This window comes from Lathyrus oleraceus, chromosome 5 (genome assembly GCF_024323335.1).
Source record: "Lathyrus oleraceus cultivar Zhongwan6 chromosome 5, CAAS_Psat_ZW6_1.0, whole genome shotgun sequence".
In the NCBI taxonomy this organism is placed as follows: Eukaryota; Viridiplantae; Streptophyta; class Magnoliopsida; order Fabales; family Fabaceae; genus Lathyrus; species Lathyrus oleraceus.
Genome location: NC_066583.1, coordinates 512,842,552 through 512,863,986, shown reverse-complemented (window position 1 = coordinate 512,863,986; position 21,435 = coordinate 512,842,552). Strand labels below are relative to the sequence as shown.

At 27.8% G+C, this 21,435-nt stretch overlaps 4 protein-coding genes across 4 annotated transcripts; all 4 read left to right on the top strand.

Annotated features, from left to right (window-relative positions):
• Positions 1-1,508: 1,508 nt before the first annotated feature.
• Positions 1,509-2,432, top strand: LOC127081702 (uncharacterized). Its single transcript, XM_051021928.1, has one exon. The coding sequence runs from the start codon at positions 1,509-1,511 to the stop codon at positions 2,430-2,432; it is 924 nt and encodes a 307-aa protein (XP_050877885.1).
• Positions 2,433-11,514: 9,082 nt separating this feature from the next.
• Positions 11,515-12,465, top strand: LOC127081701 (uncharacterized). The gene has a single exon (XM_051021927.1). The coding sequence runs from the start codon at positions 11,515-11,517 to the stop codon at positions 12,463-12,465; it is 951 nt and encodes a 316-aa protein (XP_050877884.1).
• A 2,391-nt stretch (positions 12,466-14,856) lies between these two features.
• Positions 14,857-15,807, top strand: LOC127081700 (uncharacterized). Its single transcript, XM_051021926.1, has one exon. It carries the CDS (start codon positions 14,857-14,859, stop codon positions 15,805-15,807), a length of 951 nt encoding a protein of 316 aa, XP_050877883.1.
• A 2,395-nt stretch (positions 15,808-18,202) lies between these two features.
• On the top strand, positions 18,203-19,153 carry LOC127081699 (uncharacterized). Its single transcript, XM_051021925.1, has one exon. The coding sequence runs from the start codon at positions 18,203-18,205 to the stop codon at positions 19,151-19,153; it is 951 nt and encodes a 316-aa protein (XP_050877882.1).
• Positions 19,154-21,435: the final 2,282 nt, after the last annotated feature.

Genomic DNA, 21,435 nt, shown 5'->3' with positions numbered 1-21,435 from the left:
TTAAATTTAATACTCATAAAAACAAAATATATGGACTTATCTCTTAAGCTTCAAATAAAATAATATGGTAGATTATAAAGTTAGAGGTCAAAATAGGAAAATAAAGCAGGTAAAAATAACAAATATTTTATATAATAAACTTTCATACATAAATGAAAAGTCCTCTTCTCCCTTTCCCATTAAATGACTTCCTTTCCCCGTGTTCTCTATACTCCCAAACAAATTAATGTTAAAGTAAAATAAAAGAAAAATGTTTTATCTTATGTTTTCCATGCAAGAAATGAACTCAAAATGAAAACTTATGAGATACGGAGATATAGGGAGATTGTTGTAATATATTATTATGTACAAACCCACTCATCTCCAAGAGCAAAGTAAAATAAAACATAACCCAAACTATATGTGAATGTGTTTTCGATCTTTGCCTTACTAGAAACTTGCATAATATCATTTTATAAACGAACTAACATGCATATCTTAAATGAAAATGTATTAATACAGTTAATATATAATAATTTTCTATAATAAGTCTTAAAATTTTCTACTACAAAACATAAAATGGTTATTAACTTGCTTGTCAATTTCAGAGATGTTACAACATAAAAGATCTACAATTTATTTGAATAATATATAGTCTTTACCTTAACAATTTTTCATATTAAAATTTAAATAATTATAAATAAAATAATATGTAATCATCGAAAATAGATCTATCAACATTAAGCAACTAAATAATTTTTTTATTGCACTCTGAAGGAAAATAAATAGGACCAATATGCATTCTCTATTTAAACTATATCTATATTTATTTGGAAATTTTACAAATAAATAGAGAATATGAAAATGTTTAGAGCACACTTTGTAACAATACATCCACATGTTTTATCTCCTAAAGAAGAATTAAGTATATATTTCAATTTTATAATGTTTTTTAAATTATATTTTTTTACGTAAGGACAATGTCATGAATTTTAAATATAAAGTGTTTCCATCCAAGTTTAATTTTAATTTTTCAATTTCATTTTATTATTTTTAATTTAGTAACCAACAAGAAAATCATAATCGACAAACAAACTTTATAAGTAGCCACTAACAAGCAAAACTGAAGCGGCTGCACTTACCCATAAGCAGTTTAACACCGCTAACACATGATAACAGAAAAATAATTTTCTAAAAGAGGGGAATCGGTTTTAAATCCAAATATAATTTCCTTAATTGAAAAAATAAAAAATAAATTTATTTGGCCTAAAATTGTTTCGAAACAAATATAACGTATAACTTAAACGAATTAGCAAGTTTTTAATAATCTTCACACCTTCCGCATGTAACTACCTCCTTAAATATCCAAGCTAACCGTGTTCCATTGAACTAACATAATACAATACAAAATTGTTGTTTATATATAATTATCTCTCATTTAACAATCACTTTCAATAACAAAGTTACTTCACCACATTTCTCAATCTCTCTATTAAAACAAAATGCAGAAAACAAACTCAAATATAGAGATGTTAAGGGTGCAAGCACTATCAATCCTTTGTACACCTCACCCTTTCCTTGATTTTTCTTGCTTATCTCCTATTCAAGATAAAGTTGATCCATGTTGTGGCACAAATGACCAAATAAGTGACGATGCTTCTTTTGATTTTGATAACTTTGCTTTCATCCAAGATAATCTTGATCCATATTGTAGCACAAAAAAACACATTAACAATGACACTGTATTAGATTTTGATGTCTTTGCTCCCGCTCAAGATAACTCTCAATCGCATTGTAGCACAAATCAACAAATTCAAAAAAGCGACGAAGAAAATAATGAAGAACAAGAATTTAGTTTTGCATGCACCGATGTCAAAGGAATGCATATATTTGCCGATGACATATTTGAAAATGGAAAAATGAGAGCATTACTGCCTACTTTTGACCAATCGCTTCAATTATTCCCCACCATAAATAACAATGCTTCACATATTCGACATCCTCTAAAGAACATCTTTATTAAGAATTCTGTAAGTCCACAATCAATATCGAGTGGTATTTCTAAAGAAACTCAAAATGAGATATTGCAAAATATTACAATGAAGGCTTCAAGTGAGTGTTACGAGAAAAGCAACTCAACAGGATCATCAAATCTCTGGAGATTTAGACAAAATTTGGATCTTCGAAGTAACAGTGACCATAAGGATTCTTTTGTTATATTGAATCCTTCAGAGTCAAAAACGTCAATAAAGCCCAATGTAGAAAACATCATTATTAAAAAGAGGAAAGGTGAAAAACCCAAAAATACATTAACGGCTTATGAGAAGCTTTATGTGACAAATAAAGCAAGAAAAGGGAGCAATAAACGAAGATCACTTTTGCCATACAAACACGGGCTATTCGGATTCTTTACCAACATGCATGAATTGAGTAGAAACCTGCACCCCTTTTGAGATCGAATTACCAACTTTTTTCATTGTTGAGGATTCATCTTATTTTGACAATGTAGATTAATTTATATGTACATAATCATTAGGTAGTTATCATTAGGATTTATTTTTCTCTTGATAAAAATCAAGTGCTTGTACTTCCCCTTATGACAATGAGGAGAGAATGATTAAATCTTTTATGATAGAATCCATATTCTCATATGTGTATTATTAAAGAGTAACCCTTGGTACACATATATTTTTCTCATTTCCAGTTATGATGGATCAAATCGTGAAACATGAGCATAAATTTTAATTTTTAATTTCATCTAACTCCCTCTGTACCCCATTAAAATGGAAAAAGTTCATTTTAAGAGTATATTTTGTATTTTCAATTAGAATAATCGTCAACTTCAATTTCCTACATGAAATGATATAATTAAATAGTTTATGTGGTGCCCATAACAAATATTCGACCTTACAACCTTATTACGAATCCCATTAAGTGACTTCCTCAAATGAGATCATTGTTTTAAACGAGTTTTTAACGCCTTTTTTTCTATTATTATCTTGTTTCTTAACCGGAAAATTGAATAATATAGCCTCCAACAAAATAGATTTAGAACTCCTTATGAATTCTACATGTTCTTTTTACATTAGTTTTTTTTCTTCATGTCAATAGAGAAAGCACTGTGAAGAAAGTTTAAATAGGTACGTAAAGTGGTCGCTTAAATAATTAAATATAAATAAGACAAAACAAGCAATATTAATTTCTATCACGATTTGGATCTAGAAAATAAGTATCTTATAGTTTTCATGTTTATTACGTATCGAAGAAACATTTTTCTAAGGGACATTATATAACAATGCCACATGATAACTTTTTTCTTCTTCAATTAAAATGTGTACTTATTGTAAAATTATATTTGGAGGGTATTTAAATTTAAGACTCATAAAAACAAAATATATGGACTTATCTCTTAAGCTTCAAATAAAATAATATGGTAGATTATAAAGTTAGAGGTCAAAATAGGAAAATAAAGCAGGTAAAAATAACAAATATTTTATATAATAAACTTTCATACATAAATGAAAAGTCCTCTTCTCCCTTTCCCATTAAATGACTTCCTTTCCCCGTGTTCTCTATACTCCCAAACAAATTAATGTTAAAGTAAAATAAAAGAAAAATGTTTTATCTTATGTTTTCCATGCAAGAAATGAACTCAAAATGAAAACTTATGAGATACGGAGATATAGGGAGATTGTTGTAATATATTATTATGTACAAACCCACTCATCTCCAAGAGCAAAGTAAAATAAAACATAACCCAAACTATATGTGAATGTGTTTTCGATCTTTGCCTTACTAGAAACTTGCATAATATCATTTTATAAACGAACTAACATGCATATCTTAAATGAAAATGTATTAATACAGTTAATATATAATAATTTTCTATAATAAGTCTTAAAATTTTCTACTACAAAACATAAAATGGTTATTAACTTGCTTGTCAATTTCAGAGATGTTACAACATAAAAGATCTACAATTTATTTGAATAATATATAGTCTTTACCTTAACAAATTTTCATATTAAAATTTAAATAATTATAAATAAAATAATATGTAATCATCGAAAATAGATCTATCAACATTAAGCAACTAAATAATTTTTTATTGCACTCTGAAGGAAAATAAATAGGACCAATATGCATTCTCTATTTAAACTATATCTATATTTATTTGGAAATTTTACAAATAAATAGAGAATATGAAAATGTTTAGAGCACACTTTGTAACAATACATCCACATGTTTTATCTCCTAAAGAAGAATTAAGTATATATTTCAATTTTATAATGTTTTTTAAATTATATTTTTTTACGTAAGGACAATGTCATGAATTTTAAATATAAAGTGTTTCCATCCAAGTTTAATTTTAATTTTTCAATTTCAATTTATTATTTTTAATTTAGTAACCAACAAGAAAATCATAATCGACAAACAAACTTTATAAGTAGCCACTAACAAGCAAAACTGAAGCGGCTGCACTTACCCATAAGCAGTTTAACACCGCTAACACATGATAACAGAAAAATAATTTTCTAAAAGAGGGGAATCGGTTTTAAATCCATATATAATTTCCTTAATTGAAAAAAAAAAAAAAAATTTATTTGGCCTAAAATTGTTTCGAAACAAATATAAGGTATAACTTAAACAAATTAGCAAGTTTTTAATAATCTTCACACCTTTCGCATGTAACTACCTCCTTAAATATCCAAGCTAACCGTGTTCCATTGAACTAACAAAATACAATAAAAAATTGTTGTTTATATATAAATATCTCTCATTTAACAATCACTTTCAATAACAAAGTTACTTCACCACATTTCTCAATCTCTCTATTAAAACAAAATGCAGAAGACAAACTCAAATATAGAGATGTTAAGGGTGCAAGCACTATCAATCCTTTGTACACCTCACCCTTTCCTTGATTTTTCTTGCTTATCTCCTATTCAAGATAAAGTTGATCCATGTTGTGGCACAAATGACCAAATAAGTGACGATGCTTCTTTTGATTTTGATAACTTTGCTTTCATCAAAGATAATCTTGACCCATATTGTAGCACAAAAAAACACATTAACAACGACACTGTATTAGATTTTGATGTCTTTGCTCCCGCTCAAGATAACTCTCAATCGCATTGTAGCACAAATCAACAAATTCAAAAAAGCGACGAAGAAAATAATGAAGAACAAGAATTTAGTTTTGCATGCACCGATGTCAAAGGAATGCATATATTTGCCGATGACATATTTGAAAATGGAAAAATGAGAGCATTACTGCCTACTTTTGACCAATCGCTTCAATTATTCCCCACCATAAATAACAATGCTTCACATATTCGACATCCTCTAAGGAACATCTTTATTAAGAATTCTGTAAGTCCACAATCAATATCGAGTGGTATTTCTAAAGAAACTCAAAATGAGATATTGCAAAATATTACAATGAAGGCTTCAAGTGAGTGTTACGAGAAAAGCAACTCAACAGGATCATCAAATCTCTGGAGATTTAGACAAAATTTGGATCTTCGAAGTAACAGTGACCATAAGGATTCTTTTGTTATATTGAATCCTTCAGAGTCAAAAACGTCAATAAAGCCCAATGTAGAAAACATCATTATTAAAAAGAGGAAAGGTGAAAAACCCAAAAATACATTAACGGCTTATGAGAAGCTTTATGTGACAAATAAAGCAAGAAAAGGGAGCAATAAACGAAGATCACTTTTGCCATACAAACACGGGCTATTCGGATTCTTTACCAACATGCATGAATTGAGTAGAAACCTGCACCCCTTTTGAGATCGAATTACCAACTTTTTTCATTGTTGAGGATTCATCTTATTTTGACAATGTAGATTAATTTATATGTACATAATCATTAGGTAGTTATCATTAGGATTTATTTTTCTCTTGATAAAAATCAAGTGCTTGTACTTCCCCTTATGACAATGAGGAGAGAATGATTAAATCTTTTATGATAGAATCCATATTCTCATATGTGTATTATTAAAGAGTAACCCTTGGTACACATATATTTTTCTCATTTCCAGTTATGATGGATCAAATCGTGAAACATGAGCATAAATTTTAATTTTTAATTTCATCTAACTCCCTCTGTACCCCATTAAAATGGAAAAAGTTCATTTTAAGAGTATATTTTGTATTTTCAATTAGAATAATCGTCAACTTCAATTTCCTACATGAAATGATATAATTAAATAGTTTATGTGGTGCCCATAACAAATATTCGACCTTACAACCTTATTACGAATCCCATTAAGTGACTTCCTCAAATGAGATCATTGTTTTAAACGAGTTTTTAACGCTTTTTTTCTATTATTATCTTGTTTCTTAACCGGAAATTGAATAATATAGCCTCCAACAAAATAGATTTAGAACTCCTTATGAATTCTACATGTTCTTTTTACATTAGTTTTTTTTCTTCATGTCAATAGAGAAAGCACTGTGAAGAAAGTTTAAATAGGTACGTAAAGTGGTCGCTTAAATAATTAAATATAAATAAGACAAAACAAGCAATATTAATTTCTATCACGATTTGGATCTAGAAAATAAGTATCTTATAGTTTTCATGTTTATTACGTATCGAAGAAACATTTTTCTAAGGGACATTATATAACAATGCCACATGATAACTTTTTTCTTCTTCAATTAAAATGTGTACTTATTGTAAAATTATATTTGGAGGGTATTTAAATTTAAGACTCATAAAAACAAAATATATGGACTTATCTCTTAAGCTTCAAATAAAATAATATGGTAGATTATAAAGTTAGAGGTCAAAATAGGAAAATAAAGCAGGTAAAAATAACAAATATTTTATATAATAAACTTTCATACATAAATGAAAAGTCCTCTTCTCCCTTTCCCATTAAATGACTTCCTTTCCCCGTGTTCTCTATACTCCCAAACAAATTAATGTTAAAGTAAAATAAAAGAAAAATGTTTTATCTTATGTTTTCCATGCAAGAAATGAACTCAAAATGAAAACTTATGAGATACGGAGATATAGGGAGATTGTTGTAATATATTATTATGTACAAACCCACTCATCTCCAAGAGCAAAGTAAAATAAAACATAACCCAAACTATATGTGAATGTGTTTTCGATCTTTGCCTTACTAGAAACTTGCATAATATCATTTTATAAACGAACTAACATGCATATCTTAAATGAAAATGTATTAATACAGTTAATATATAATAATTTTCTATAATAAGTCTTAAAATTTTCTACTACAAAACATAAAATGGTTATTAACTTGCTTGTCAATTTCAGAGATGTTACAACATAAAAGATCTACAATTTATTTGAATAATATATAGTCTTTACCTTAACAAATTTTCATATTAAAATTTAAATAATTATAAATAAAATAATATGTAATCATCGAAAATAGATCTATCAACATTAAGCAACTAAATAATATTTTTATTGCACTCTGAAGGAAAATAAATAGGACCAATATGCATTCTCTATTTAAACTATATCTATATTTATTTGGAAATTTTACAAATAAATAGAGAATATGAAAATGTTTAGAGCACACTTTGTAACAATACATCCACATGTTTTATCTCCTAAAGAAGAATTAAGTATATATTTCAATTTTATAATGTTTTTTAAATTATATTTTTTTACGTAAGGACAATGTCATGAATTTTAAATATAAAGTGTTTCCATCCAAGTTTAATTTTAATTTTTCAATTTCAATTTATTATTTTTAATTTAGTAACCAACAAGAAAATCATAATCGACAAACAAACTTTATAAGTAGCCACTAACAAGCAAAACTGAAGCGGCTGCACTTACCCATAAGCAGTTTAACACCGCTAACACATGATAACAGAAAAATAATTTTCTAAAAGAGGGGAATCGGTTTTAAATCCAAATATAATTTCCTTAATTGAAAAAAATAAAAAAATAAATTTATTTGGCCTAAAATTGTTTCGAAACAAATATAAGGTATAACTTAAAAAAATTAGCAAGTTTTTAATAATCTTCACACCTTTCGCATGTAACTACCTCCTTAAATATCCAAGCTAACCGTGTTCCATTGAACTAACAAAATACAATAAAAAATTGTTGTTTATATATAAATATCTCTCATTTAACAATCACTTTCAATAACAAAGTTACTTCACCACATTTCTCAATCTCTCTATTAAAACAAAATGCAGAAGACAAACTCAAATATAGAGATGTTAAGGGTGCAAGCACTATCAATCCTTTGTACACCTCACCCTTTCCTTGATTTTTCTTGCTTATCTCCTATTCAAGATAAAGTTGATCCATGTTGTGGCACAAATGACCAAATAAGTGACGATGCTTCTTTTGATTTTGATAACTTTGCTTTCATCCAAGATAATCTTGATCCATATTGTAGCACAAAAAAACACATTAACAATGACACTGTATTAGATTTTGATGACTTTGCTCCCGCTCAAGATAACTCTCAATCGCATTGTAGCACAAATCAACAAATTCAAAAAAGCGACGAAGAAAATAATGAAGAACAAGAATTTAGTTTTGCATGCACCGATGTCAAAGGAATGCATATATTTGCCGATGACATATTTGAAAATGGAAAAATGAGAGCATTACTGCCTACTTTTGACCAATCGCTTCAATTATTCCCCACCATAAATAACAATGCTTCACATATTCGACATCCTCTAAAGAACATCTTTATTAAGAATTCTGTAAGTCCACAATCAATATCGAGTGGTATTTCTAAAGAAACTCAAAATGAGATATTGCAAAATATTACAATGAAGGCTTCAAGTGAGTGTTACGAGAAAAGCAACTCAACAGGATCATCAAATCTCTGGAGATTTAGACAAAATTTGGATCTTCGAAGTAACAGTGACCATAAGGATTCTTTTGTTATATTGAATCCTTCAGAGTCAAAAACGTCAATAAAGCCCAATGTAGAAAACATCATTATTAAAAAGAGGAAAGGTGAAAAACCCAAAAATACATTAACGGCTTATGAGAAGCTTTATGTGACAAATAAAGCAAGAAAAGGGAGCAATAAACGAAGATCACTTTTGCCATACAAACACGGGCTATTCGGATTCTTTACCAACATGCATGAATTGAGTAGAAACCTGCACCCCTTTTGAGATCGAATTACCAACTTTTTTCATTGTTGAGGATTCATCTTATTTTGACAATGTAGATTAATTTATATGTACATAATCATTAGGTAGTTATCATTAGGATTTATTTTTCTCTTGATAAAAATCAAGTGCTTGTACTTCCCCTTATGACAATGAGGAGAGAATGATTAAATCTTTTATGATAGAATCCATATTCTCATATGTGTATTATTAAAGAGTAACCCTTGGTACACATATATTTTTCTCATTTCCAGTTATGATGGATCAAATCGTGAAACATGAGCATAAATTTTAATTTTTAATTTCATCTAACTCCCTCTGTACCCCATTAAAATGGAAAAAGTTCATTTTAAGAGTATATTTTGTATTTTCAATTAGAATAATCGTCAACTTCAATTTCCTACATGAAATGATATAATTAAATAGTTTATGTGGTGCCCATAACAAATATTCGACCTTACAACCTTATTACGAATCCCATTAAGTGACTTCCTCAAATGAGATCATTGTTTTAAACGAGTTTTTAACGCCTTTTTTCTATTATTATCTTGTTTCTTAACCGGAAAATTGAATAATATAGCCTCCAACAAAATAGATTTAGAACTCCTTATGAATTCTACATGTTCTTTTTACATTAGTTTTTTTTCTTCATGTCAATAGAGAAAGCACTGTGAAGAAAGTTTAAATAGGTACGTAAAGTGGTCGCTTAAATAATTAAATATAAATAAGACAAAACAAGCAATATTAATTTCTATCACGATTTGGATCTAGAAAATAAGTATCTTATAGTTTTCATGTTTATTACGTATCGAAGAAACATTTTTCTAAGGGACATTATATAACAATGCCACATGATAACTTTTTTCTTCTTCAATTAAAATGTGTACTTATTGTAAAATTATATTTGGAGGGTATTTAAATTTAAGACTCATAAAAACAAAATATATGGACTTATCTCTTAAGCTTCAAATAAAATAATATGGTAGATTATAAAGTTAGAGGTCAAAATAGGAAAATAAAGCAGGTAAAAATAACAAATATTTTATATAATAAACTTTCATACATAAATGAAAAGTCCTCTTCTCCCTTTCCCATTAAATGACTTCCTTTCCCCGTGTTCTCTATACTCCCAAACAAATTAATGTTAAAGTAAAATAAAAGAAAAATGTTTTATCTTATGTTTTCCATGCAAGAAATGAACTCAAAATGAAAACTTATGAGATACGGAGATATAGGGAGATTGTTGTAATATATTATTATGTACAAACCCACTCATCTCCAAGAGCAAAGTAAAATAAAACATAACCCAAACTATATGTGAATGTGTTTTCGATCTTTGCCTTACTAGAAACTTGCATAATATCATTTTATAAACGAACTAACATGCATATCTTAAATGAAAATGTATTAATACAGTTAATATATAATAATTTTCTATAATAAGTCTTAAAATTTTCTACTACAAAACATAAAATGGTTATTAACTTGCTTGTCAATTTCAGAGATGTTACAACATAAAAGATCTACAATTTATTTGAATAATATATAGTCTTTACCTTAACAAATTTTCATATTAAAATTTAAATAATTATAAATAAAATAATATGTAATCATCGAAAATAGATCTATCAACATTAAGCAACTAAATAATATTTTTATTGCACTCTGAAGGAAAATAAATAGGACCAATATGCATTCTCTATTTAAACTATATCTATATTTATTTGGAAATTTTACAAATAAATAGAGAATATGAAAATGTTTAGAGCACACTTTGTAACAATACATCCACATGTTTTATCTCCTAAAGAAGAATTAAGTATATATTTCAATTTTATAATGTTTTTTAAATTATATTTTTTTACGTAAGGACAATGTCATGAATTTTAAATATAAAGTGTTTCCATCCAAGTTTAATTTTAATTTTTCAATTTCAATTTATTATTTTTAATTTAGTAACCAACAAGAAAATCATAATCGACAAACAAACTTTATAAGTAGCCACTAACAAGCAAAACTGAAGCGGCTGCACTTACCCATAAGCAGTTTAACACCGCTAACACATGATAACAGAAAAATAATTTTCTAAAAGAGGGGAATCGGTTTTAAATCCAAATATAATTTCCTTAATTGAAAAAAATAAAAAATAAATTTATTTGGCCTAAAATTGTTTCGAAACAAATATAAGGTATAACTTAAACAAATTAGCAAGTTTTTAATAATCTTCACACCTTTCGCATGTAACTACCTCCTTAAATATCCAAGCTAACCGTGTTCCATTGAACTAACAAAATACAATAAAAAATTGTTGTTTATATATAAATATCTCTCATTTAACAATCACTTTCAATAACAAAGTTACTTCACCACATTTCTCAATCTCTCTATTAAAACAAAATGCAGAAGACAAACTCAAATATAGAGATGTTAAGGGTGCAAGCACTATCAATCCTTTGTACACCTCACCCTTTCCTTGATTTTTCTTGCTTATCTCCTATTCAAGATAAAGTTGATCCATGTTGTGGCACAAATGACCAAATAAGTGACGATGCTTCTTTTGATTTTGATAACTTTGCTTTCATCCAAGATAATCTTGATCCATATTGTAGCACAAAAAAACACATTAACAATGACACTGTATTAGATTTTGATGTCTTTGCTCCCGCTCAAGATAACTCTCAATCGCATTGTAGCACAAATCAACAAATTCAAAAAAGCGACGAAGAAAATAATGAAGAACAAGAATTTAGTTTTGCATGCACCGATGTCAAAGGAATGCATATATTTGCCGATGACATATTTGAAAATGGAAAAATGAGAGCATTACTGCCTACTTTTGACCAATCGCTTCAATTATTCCCCACCATAAATAACAATGCTTCACATATTCGACATCCTCTAAAGAACATCTTTATTAAGAATTCTGTAAGTCCACAATCAATATCGAGTGGTATTTCTAAAGAAACTCAAAATGAGATATTGCAAAATATTACAATGAAGGCTTCAAGTGAGTGTTACGAGAAAAGCAACTCAACAGGATCATCAAATCTCTGGAGATTTAGACAAAATTTGGATCTTCGAAGTAACAGTGACCGTAAGGATTCTTTTGTTATATTGAATCCTTCAGAGTCAAAAACGTCAATAAAGCCCAATGTAGAAAACATCATTATTAAAAAGAGGAAAGGTGAAAAACCCAAAAATACATTAACGGCTTATGAGAAGCTTTATGTGACAAATAAAGCAAGAAAAGGGAGCAATAAACGAAGATCACTTTTGCCATACAAACACGGGCTATTCGGATTCTTTACCAACATGCATGAATTGAGTAGAAACCTGCACCCCTTTTGAGATCGAATTACCAACTTTTTTCATTGTTGAGGATTCATCTTATTTTGACAATGTAGATTAATTTATATGTACATAATCATTAGGTAGTTATCATTAGGATTTATTTTTCTCTTGATAAAAATCAAGTGCTTGTACTTCCCCTTATGACAATGAGGAGAGAATGATTAAATCTTTTATGATAGAATCCATATTCTCATATGTGTATTATTAAAGAGTAACCCTTGGTACACATATATTTTTCTCATTTCCAGTTATGATGGATCAAATCGTGAAACATGAGCATAAATTTTAATTTTTAATTTCATCTAACTCCCTCTGTACCCCATTAAAATGGAAAAAGTTCATTTTAAGAGTATATTTTGTATTTTCAATTAGAATAATCGTCAACTTCAATTTCCTACATGAAATGATATAATTAAATAGTTTATGTGGTGCCCATAACAAATATTCGACCTTACAACCTTATTACGAATCCCATTAAGTGACTTCCTCAAATGAGATCATTGTTTTAAACGAGTTTTTAACGCCTTTTTTCTATTATTATCTTGTTTCTTAACCGGAAAATTGAATAATATAGCCTCCAACAAAATAGATTTAGAACTCCTTATGAATTCTACATGTTCTTTTTACATTAGTTTTTTTTCTTCATGTCAATAGAGAAAGCACTGTGAAGAAAGTTTAAATAGGTACGTAAAGTGGTCGCTTAAATAATTAAATATAAATAAGACAAAACAAGCAATATTAATTTCTATCACGATTTGGATCTAGAAAATAAGTATCTTATAGTTTTCATGTTTATTACGTATCGAAGAAACATTTTTCTAAGGGACATTATATAACAATGCCACATGATAACTTTTTTCTTCTTCAATTAAAATGTGTACTTATTGTAAAATTATATTTGGAGGGTATTTAAATTTAAGACTCATAAAAACAAAATATATGGACTTATCTCTTAAGCTTCAAATAAAATAATATGGTAGATTATAAAGTTAGAGGTCAAAATAGGAAAATAAAGCAGGTAAAAATAACAAATATTTTATATAATAAACTTTCATACATAAATGAAAAGTCCTCTTCTCCCTTTCCCATTAAATGACTTCCTTTCCCCGTGTTCTCTATACTCCCAAACAAATTAATGTTAAAGTAAAATAAAAGAAAAATGTTTTATCTTATGTTTTCCATGCAAGAAATGAACTCAAAATGAAAACTTATGAGATACGGAGATATAGGGAGATTGTTGTAATATATTATTATGTACAAACCCACTCATCTCCAAGAGCAAAGTAAAATAAAACATAACCCAAACTATATGTGAATGTGTTTTCGATCTTTGCCTTACTAGAAACTTGCATAATATCATTTTATAAACGAACTAACATGCATATCTTAAATGAAAATGTATTAATACAGTTAATATATAATAATTTTCTATAATAAGTCTTAAAATTTTCTACTACAAAACATAAAATGGTTATTAACTTGCTTGTCAATTTCAGAGATGTTACAACATAAAAGATCTACAATTTATTTGAATAATATATAGTCTTTACCTTAACAAATTTTCATATTAAAATTTAAATAATTATAAATAAAATAATATGTAATCATCGAAAATAGATCTATCAACATTAAGCAACTAAATAATATTTTTATTGCACTCTGAAGGAAAATAAATAGGACCAATATGCATTCTCTATTTAAACTATATCTATATTTATTTGGAAATCTTACAAATAAATAGAGAATATGAAAATGTTTAGAGCACACTTTGTAACAATACATCCACATGTTTTATCTCCTAAAGAAGAATTAAGTATATATTTCAATTTTATAATGTTTTTTAAATTATATTTTTTTACGTAAGGACAATGTCATGAATTTTAAATATAAAGTGTTTCCATCCAAGTTTAATTTTAATTTTTCAATTTCAATTTATTATTTTTAATTTAGTAACCAACAAGAAAATCATAATCGACAAACAAACTTTATAAGTAGCCACTAACAAGCAAAACTGAAGCGGCTGCACTTACCCATAAGCAGTTTAACACCGCTAACACATGATAACAGAAAAATAATTTTCTAAAAGAGGGGAATCGGTTTTAAATCCAAATATAATTTCCTTAATTGAAATAAATAAATAAATTTATTTGGCCTAAAATTGTTTCGAAACAAATATAAGGTATAACTTAAACAAATTAGCAAGTTTTTAATAATCTTCACACCTTTCGCATGTAACTACCTCCTTAAATATCCAAGCTAACCGTGTTCCATTGAACTAACAAAATACAATAAAAAATTGTTGTTTATATATAAATATCTCTCATTTAACAATCACTTTCAATAACAAAGTTACTTCACCACATTTCTCAATCTCTCTATTAAAACAAAATGCAGAAGACAAACTCAAATATAGAGATGTTAAGGGTGCAAGCACTATCAATCCTTTGTACACCTCACCCTTTCCTTGATTTTTCTTGCTTATCTCCTATTCAAGATAAAGTTGATCCATGTTGTGGCACAAATGACCAAATAAGTGACGATGCTTCTTTTGATTTTGATAACTTTGCTTTCATCCAAGATAATCTTGATCCATATTGTAGCACAAAAAAACACATTAACAATGACACTGTATTAGATTTTGATGTCTTTGCTCCCGCTCAAGATAACTCTCAATCGCATTGTAGCACAAATCAACAAATTCAAAAAAGCGACGAAGAAAATAATGAAGAACAAGAATTTAGTTTTGCATGCACCGATGTCAAAGGAATGCATATATTTGCCGATGACATATTTGAAAATGGAAAAATGAGAGCATTACTGCCTACTTTTGACCAATCGCTTCAATTATTCCCCACCATAAATAACAATGCTTCACATATTCGACATCCTCTAAAGAACATCTTTATTAAGAATTCTGTAAGTCCACAATCAATATCGAGTGGTATTTCTAAAGAAACTCAAAATGAGATATTGCAAAATATTACAATGAAGGCTTCAAGTGAGTGTTACGAGAAAAGCAACTCAACAGGATCATCAAATCTCTGGAGATTTAGACAAAATTTGGATCTTCGAAGTAACAGTGACCGTAAGGATTCTTTTGTTATATTGAATCCTTCAGAGTCAAAAACGTCAATAAAGCCCAATGTAGAAAACATCATTATTAAAAAGAGGAAAGGTGAAAAACCCAAAAATACATTAACGGCTTATGAGAAGCTTTATGTGACAAATAAAGCAAGAAAAGGGAGCAATAAACGAAGATCACTTTTGCCATACAAACACGGGCTATTCGGATTCTTTACCAACATGCATGAATTGAGTAGAAACCTGCACCCCTTTTGAGATCGAATTACCAACTTTTTTCATTGTTGAGGATTCATCTTATTTTGACAATGTAGATTAATTTATATGTACATAATCATTAGGTAGTTATCATTAGGATTTATTTTTCTCTTGATAAAAATCAAGTGCTTGTACTTCCCCTTATGACAATGAGGAGAGAATGATTAAATCTTTTATGATAGAATCCATATTCTCATATGTGTATTATTAAAGAGTAACCCTTGGTACACATATATTTTTCTCATTTCCAGTTATGATGGATCAAATCGTGAAACATGAGCATAAATTTTAATTTTTAATTTCATCTAACTCCCTCTGTACCCCATTAAAATGGAAAAAGTTCATTTTAAGAGTATATTTTGTATTTTCAATTAGAATAATCGTCAACTTCAATTTCCTACATGAAATGATATAATTAAATAGTTTATGTGGTGCCCATAACAAATATTCGACCTTACAACCTTATTACGAATCCCATTAAGTGACTTCCTCAAATGAGATCATTGTTTTAAACGAGTTTTTAACGCCTTTTTTCTATTATTATCTTGTTTCTTAACCGGAAAATTGAATAATATAGCCTCCAACAAAATAGATTTAGAACTCCTTATGAATTCTACATGTTCTTTTTACATTAGTTTTTTTTCTTCATGTCAATAGAGAAAGCACTGTGAAGAAAGTTTAAATAGGTACGTAAAGTGGTCGCTTAAATAATTAAATATAAATAAGACAAAACAAGCAATATTAATTTCTATCACGATTTGGATCTAGAAAATAAGTATCTTATAGTTTTCATGTTTATTACGTATCGAAGAAACATTTTTCTAAGGGACATTATATAACAATGCCACATGATAACTTTTTTCTTCTTCAATTAAAATGTGTACTTATTGTAAAATTATATTTGGAGGGTATTTAAATTTAAGACTCATAAAAACAAAATATATGGACTTATCTCTTAAGCTTCAAATAAAATAATATGGTAGATTATAAAGTTAGAGGTCAAAATAGGAAAATAAAGCAGGTAAAAATAACAAATATTTTATATAATAAACTTTCATACATAAATGAAAAGTCCTCTTCTCCCTTTCCCATTAAATGACTTCCTTTCCCCGTGTTCTCTATACTCCCAAACAAATTAATGTTAAAGTAAAATAAAAGAAAAATGTTTTATCTTATGTTTTCCATGCAAGAAATGAACTCAAAATGAAAACTTATGAGATACGGAGATATAGGGAGATTGTTGTAATATATTATTATGTACAAACCCACTCATCTCCAAGAGCAAAGTAAAATAAAACATAACCCAAACTATATGTGAATGTGTTTTCGATCTTTGCCTTACTAGAAACTTGCATAATATCATTTTATAAACGAACTAACATGCATATCTTAAATGAAAATGTATTAATACAGTTAATATATAATAATTTTCTATAATAAGTCTTAAAATTTTCTACTACAAAACATAAAATGGTTATTAACTTGCTTGTCAATTTCAGAGATGTTACAACATAAAAGATCTACAATTTATTTGAATAATATATAGTCTTTACCTTAACAAATTTTCATATTAAAATTTAAATAATTATAAATAAAATAATATGTAATCATCGAAAATAGATCTATCAACATTAAGCAACTAAATAATATTTTTATTGCACTCTGAAGGAAAATAAATAGGACCAATATGCATTCTCTATTTAAACTATATCTATATTTATTTGGAAATCTTACAAATAAATAGAGAATATGAAAATGTTTAGAGCACACTTTGTAACAATACATCCACATGTTTTATCTCCTAAAGAAGAATTAAGTATATATTTCAATTTTATAATGTTTTTTAAATTATATTTTTTTACGTAAGGACAATGTCATGAATTTTAAATATAAAGTGTTTCCATCCAAGTTTAATTTTAATTTTTCAATTTCAATTTATTATTTTTAATTTAGTAACCAACAAGAAAATCATAATCGACAAACAAACTTTATAAGTAGCCACTAACAAGCAAAACTGAAGCGGCTGCACTTACCCATAAGCAGTTTAACACCGCTAACACATGATAACAGAAAAATAATTTTCTAAAAGAGGGGAATCGGTTTTAAATCCAAATATAATTTCCTTAATTGAAAAAAATAAATAAATAAATTTATTTGGCCTAAAATTGTTTCGAAACAAATATAAGGTATAACTTAAACAAATTAGCAAGTTTTTAATAATCTTCACACCTTTCGCATGTAACTACCTCCTTAAATATCCAAGCTAACCGTGTTCCATTGAACTAACAAAATACAATAAAAAATTGTTGTTTATATATAAATATCTCTCATTTAACAATCACTTTCAATAACAAAGTTACTTCACCACATTTCTCAATCTCTCTATTAAAACAAAATGCAGAAGACAAACTCAAATATAGAGATGTTAAGGGTGCAAGCACTATCAATCCTTTGTACACCTCACCCTTTCCTTGATTTTTCTTGCTTATCTCCTATTCAAGATAAAGTTGATCCATGTTGTGGCACAAATGACCAAATAAGTGACGATGCTTCTTTTGATTTTGATAACTTTGCTTTCATCCAAGATAATCTTGATCCATATTGTAGCACAAAAAAACACATTAACAATGACACTGTATTAGATTTTGATGTCTTTGCTCCCGCTCAAGATAACTCTCAATCGCATTGTAGCACAAATCAACAAATTCAAAAAAGCGACGAAGAAAATAATGAAGAACAAGAATTTAGTTTTGCATGCACCGATGTCAAAGGAATGCATATATTTGCCGATGACATATTTGAAAATGGAAAAATGAGAGCATTACTGCCTACTTTTGACCAATCGCTTCAATTATTCCCCACCATAAATAACAATGCTTCACATATTCGACATCCTCTAAAGAACATCTTTATTAAGAATTCTGTAAGTCCACAATCAATATCGAGTGGTATTTCTAAAGAAACTCAAAATGAGATATTGCAAAATATTACAATGAAGGCTTCAAGTGAGTGTTACGAGAAAAGCAACTCAACAGGATCATCAAATCTCTGGAGATTTAGACAAAATTTGGATCTTCGAAGTAACAGTGACCGTAAGGATTCTTTTGTTATATTGAATCCTTCAGAGTCAAAAACGTCAATAAAGCCCAATGTAGAAAACATCATTATTAAAAAGAGGAAAGGTGAAAAACCCAAAAATACATTAACGGCTTATGAGAAGCTTTATGTGACAAATAAAGCAAGAAAAGGGAGCAATAAACGAAGATCACTTTTGCCATACAAACACGGGCTATTCGGATTCTTTACCAACATGCATGAATTGAGTAGAAACCTGCACCCCTTTTGAGATCGAATTACCAACTTTTTTCATTGTTGAGGATTCATCTTATTTTGACAATGTAGATTAATTTATATGTACATAATCATTAGGTAGTTATCATTAGGATTTATTTTTCTCTTGATAAAAATCAAGTGCTTGTACTTCCCCTTATGACAATGAGGAGAGAATGATTAAATCTTTTATGATAGAATCCATATTCTCATATGTGTATTATTAAAGAGTAACCCTTGGTACACATATATTTTTCTCATTTCCAGTTATGATGGATCAAATCGTGAAACATGAGCATAAATTTTAATTTTTAATTTCATCTAACTCCCTCTGTACCCCATTAAAATGGAAAAAGTTCATTTTAAGAGTATATTTTGTATTTTCAATTAGAATAATCGTCAACTTCAATTTCCTACATGAAATGATATAATTAAATAGTTTATGTGGTGCCCATAACAAATATTCGACCTTACAACCTTATTACGAATCCCATTAAGTGACTTCCTCAAATGAGATCATTGTTTTAAACGAGTTTTTAACGCCTTTTTTCTATTATTATCTTGTTTCTTAACCGGAAAATTGAATAATATAGCCTCCAACAAAATAGATTTAGAACTCCTTATGAATTCTACATGTTCTTTTTACATTAGTTTTTTTTCTTCATGTCAATAGAGAAAGCACTGTGAAGAAAGTTTAAATAGGTACGTAAAGTGGTCGCTTAAATAATTAAATATAAATAAGACAAAACAAGCAATATTAATTTCTATCACGATTTGGATCTAGAAAATAAGTATCTTATAGTTTTCATGTTTATTACGTATCGAAGAAACATTTTTCTAAGGGACATTATATAACAATGCCACATGATAACTTTTTTCTTCTTCAATTAAAATGTGTACTTATTGTAAAATTATATTTGGAGGGTATTTAAATTTAAGACTCATAAAAACAAAATATATGGACTTATCTCTTAAGCTTCAAATAAAATAATATGGTAGATTATAAAGTTAGAGGTCAAAATAGGAAAATAAAGCAGGTAAAAATAACAAATATTTTATATAATAAACTTTCATACATAAATGAAAAGTCCTCTTCTCCCTTTCCCATTAAATGACTTCCTTTCCCCGTGTTCTCTATACTCCCAAACAAATTAATGTTAAAGTAAAATAAAAGAAAAATGTTTTATCTTATGTTTTCCATGCAAGAAATGAACTCAAAATGAAAACTTATGAGATACGGAGATATAGGGAGATTGTTGTAATATATTATTATGTACAAACCCACTCATCTCCAAGAGCAAAGTAAAATAAAACATAACCCAAACTATATGTGAATGTGTTTTCGATCTTTGCCTTACTAGAAACTTGCATAATATCATTTTATAAACGAACTAACATGCATATCTTAAATGAAAATGTATTAATACAGTTAATATATAATAATTTTCTATAATAAGTCTTAAAATTTTCTACTACAAAACATAAAATGGTTATTAACTTGCTTGTCAATTTCAGAGATGTTACAACATAAAAGATCTACAATTTATTTGAATAATATATAGTCTTTACCTTAACAAATTTTCATATTAAAATTTAAATAATTATAAATAAAATAATATGTAATCATCGAAAATAGATCTATCAACATTAAGCAACTAAATAATATTTTTATTGCACTCTGAAGGAAAATAAATAGGACCAATATGCATTCTCTATTTAAACTATATCTATATTTATTTGGAAATCTTACAAATAAATAGAGAATATGAAAATGTTTAGAGCACACTTTGTAACAATACATCCACATGTTTTATCTCCTAAAGAAGAATTAAGTATATATTTCAATTTTATAATGTTTTTTAAATTATATTTTTTTACGTAAGGACAATGTCATGAATTTTAAATATAAAGTGTTTCCATCCAAGTTTAATTTTAATTTTTCAATTTCAATTTATTATTTTTAATTTAGTAACCAACAAGAAAATCATAATCGACAAACAAACTTTATAAGTAGCCACTAACAAGCAAAACTGAAGCGGCTGCACTTACCCATAAGCAGTTTAACACCGCTAACACATGATAACAGAAAAATAATTTTCTAAAAGAGGGGAATCGGTTTTAAATCCAAATATAATTTCCTTAATTGAAAAAAATAAATAAATAAATTTATTTGGCCTAAAATTGTTTCGAAACAAATATAAGGTATAACTTAAACAAATTAGCAAGTTTTTAATAATCTTCACACCTTTCGCATGTAACTACCTCCTTAAATATCCAAGCTAACCGTGTTCCATTGAA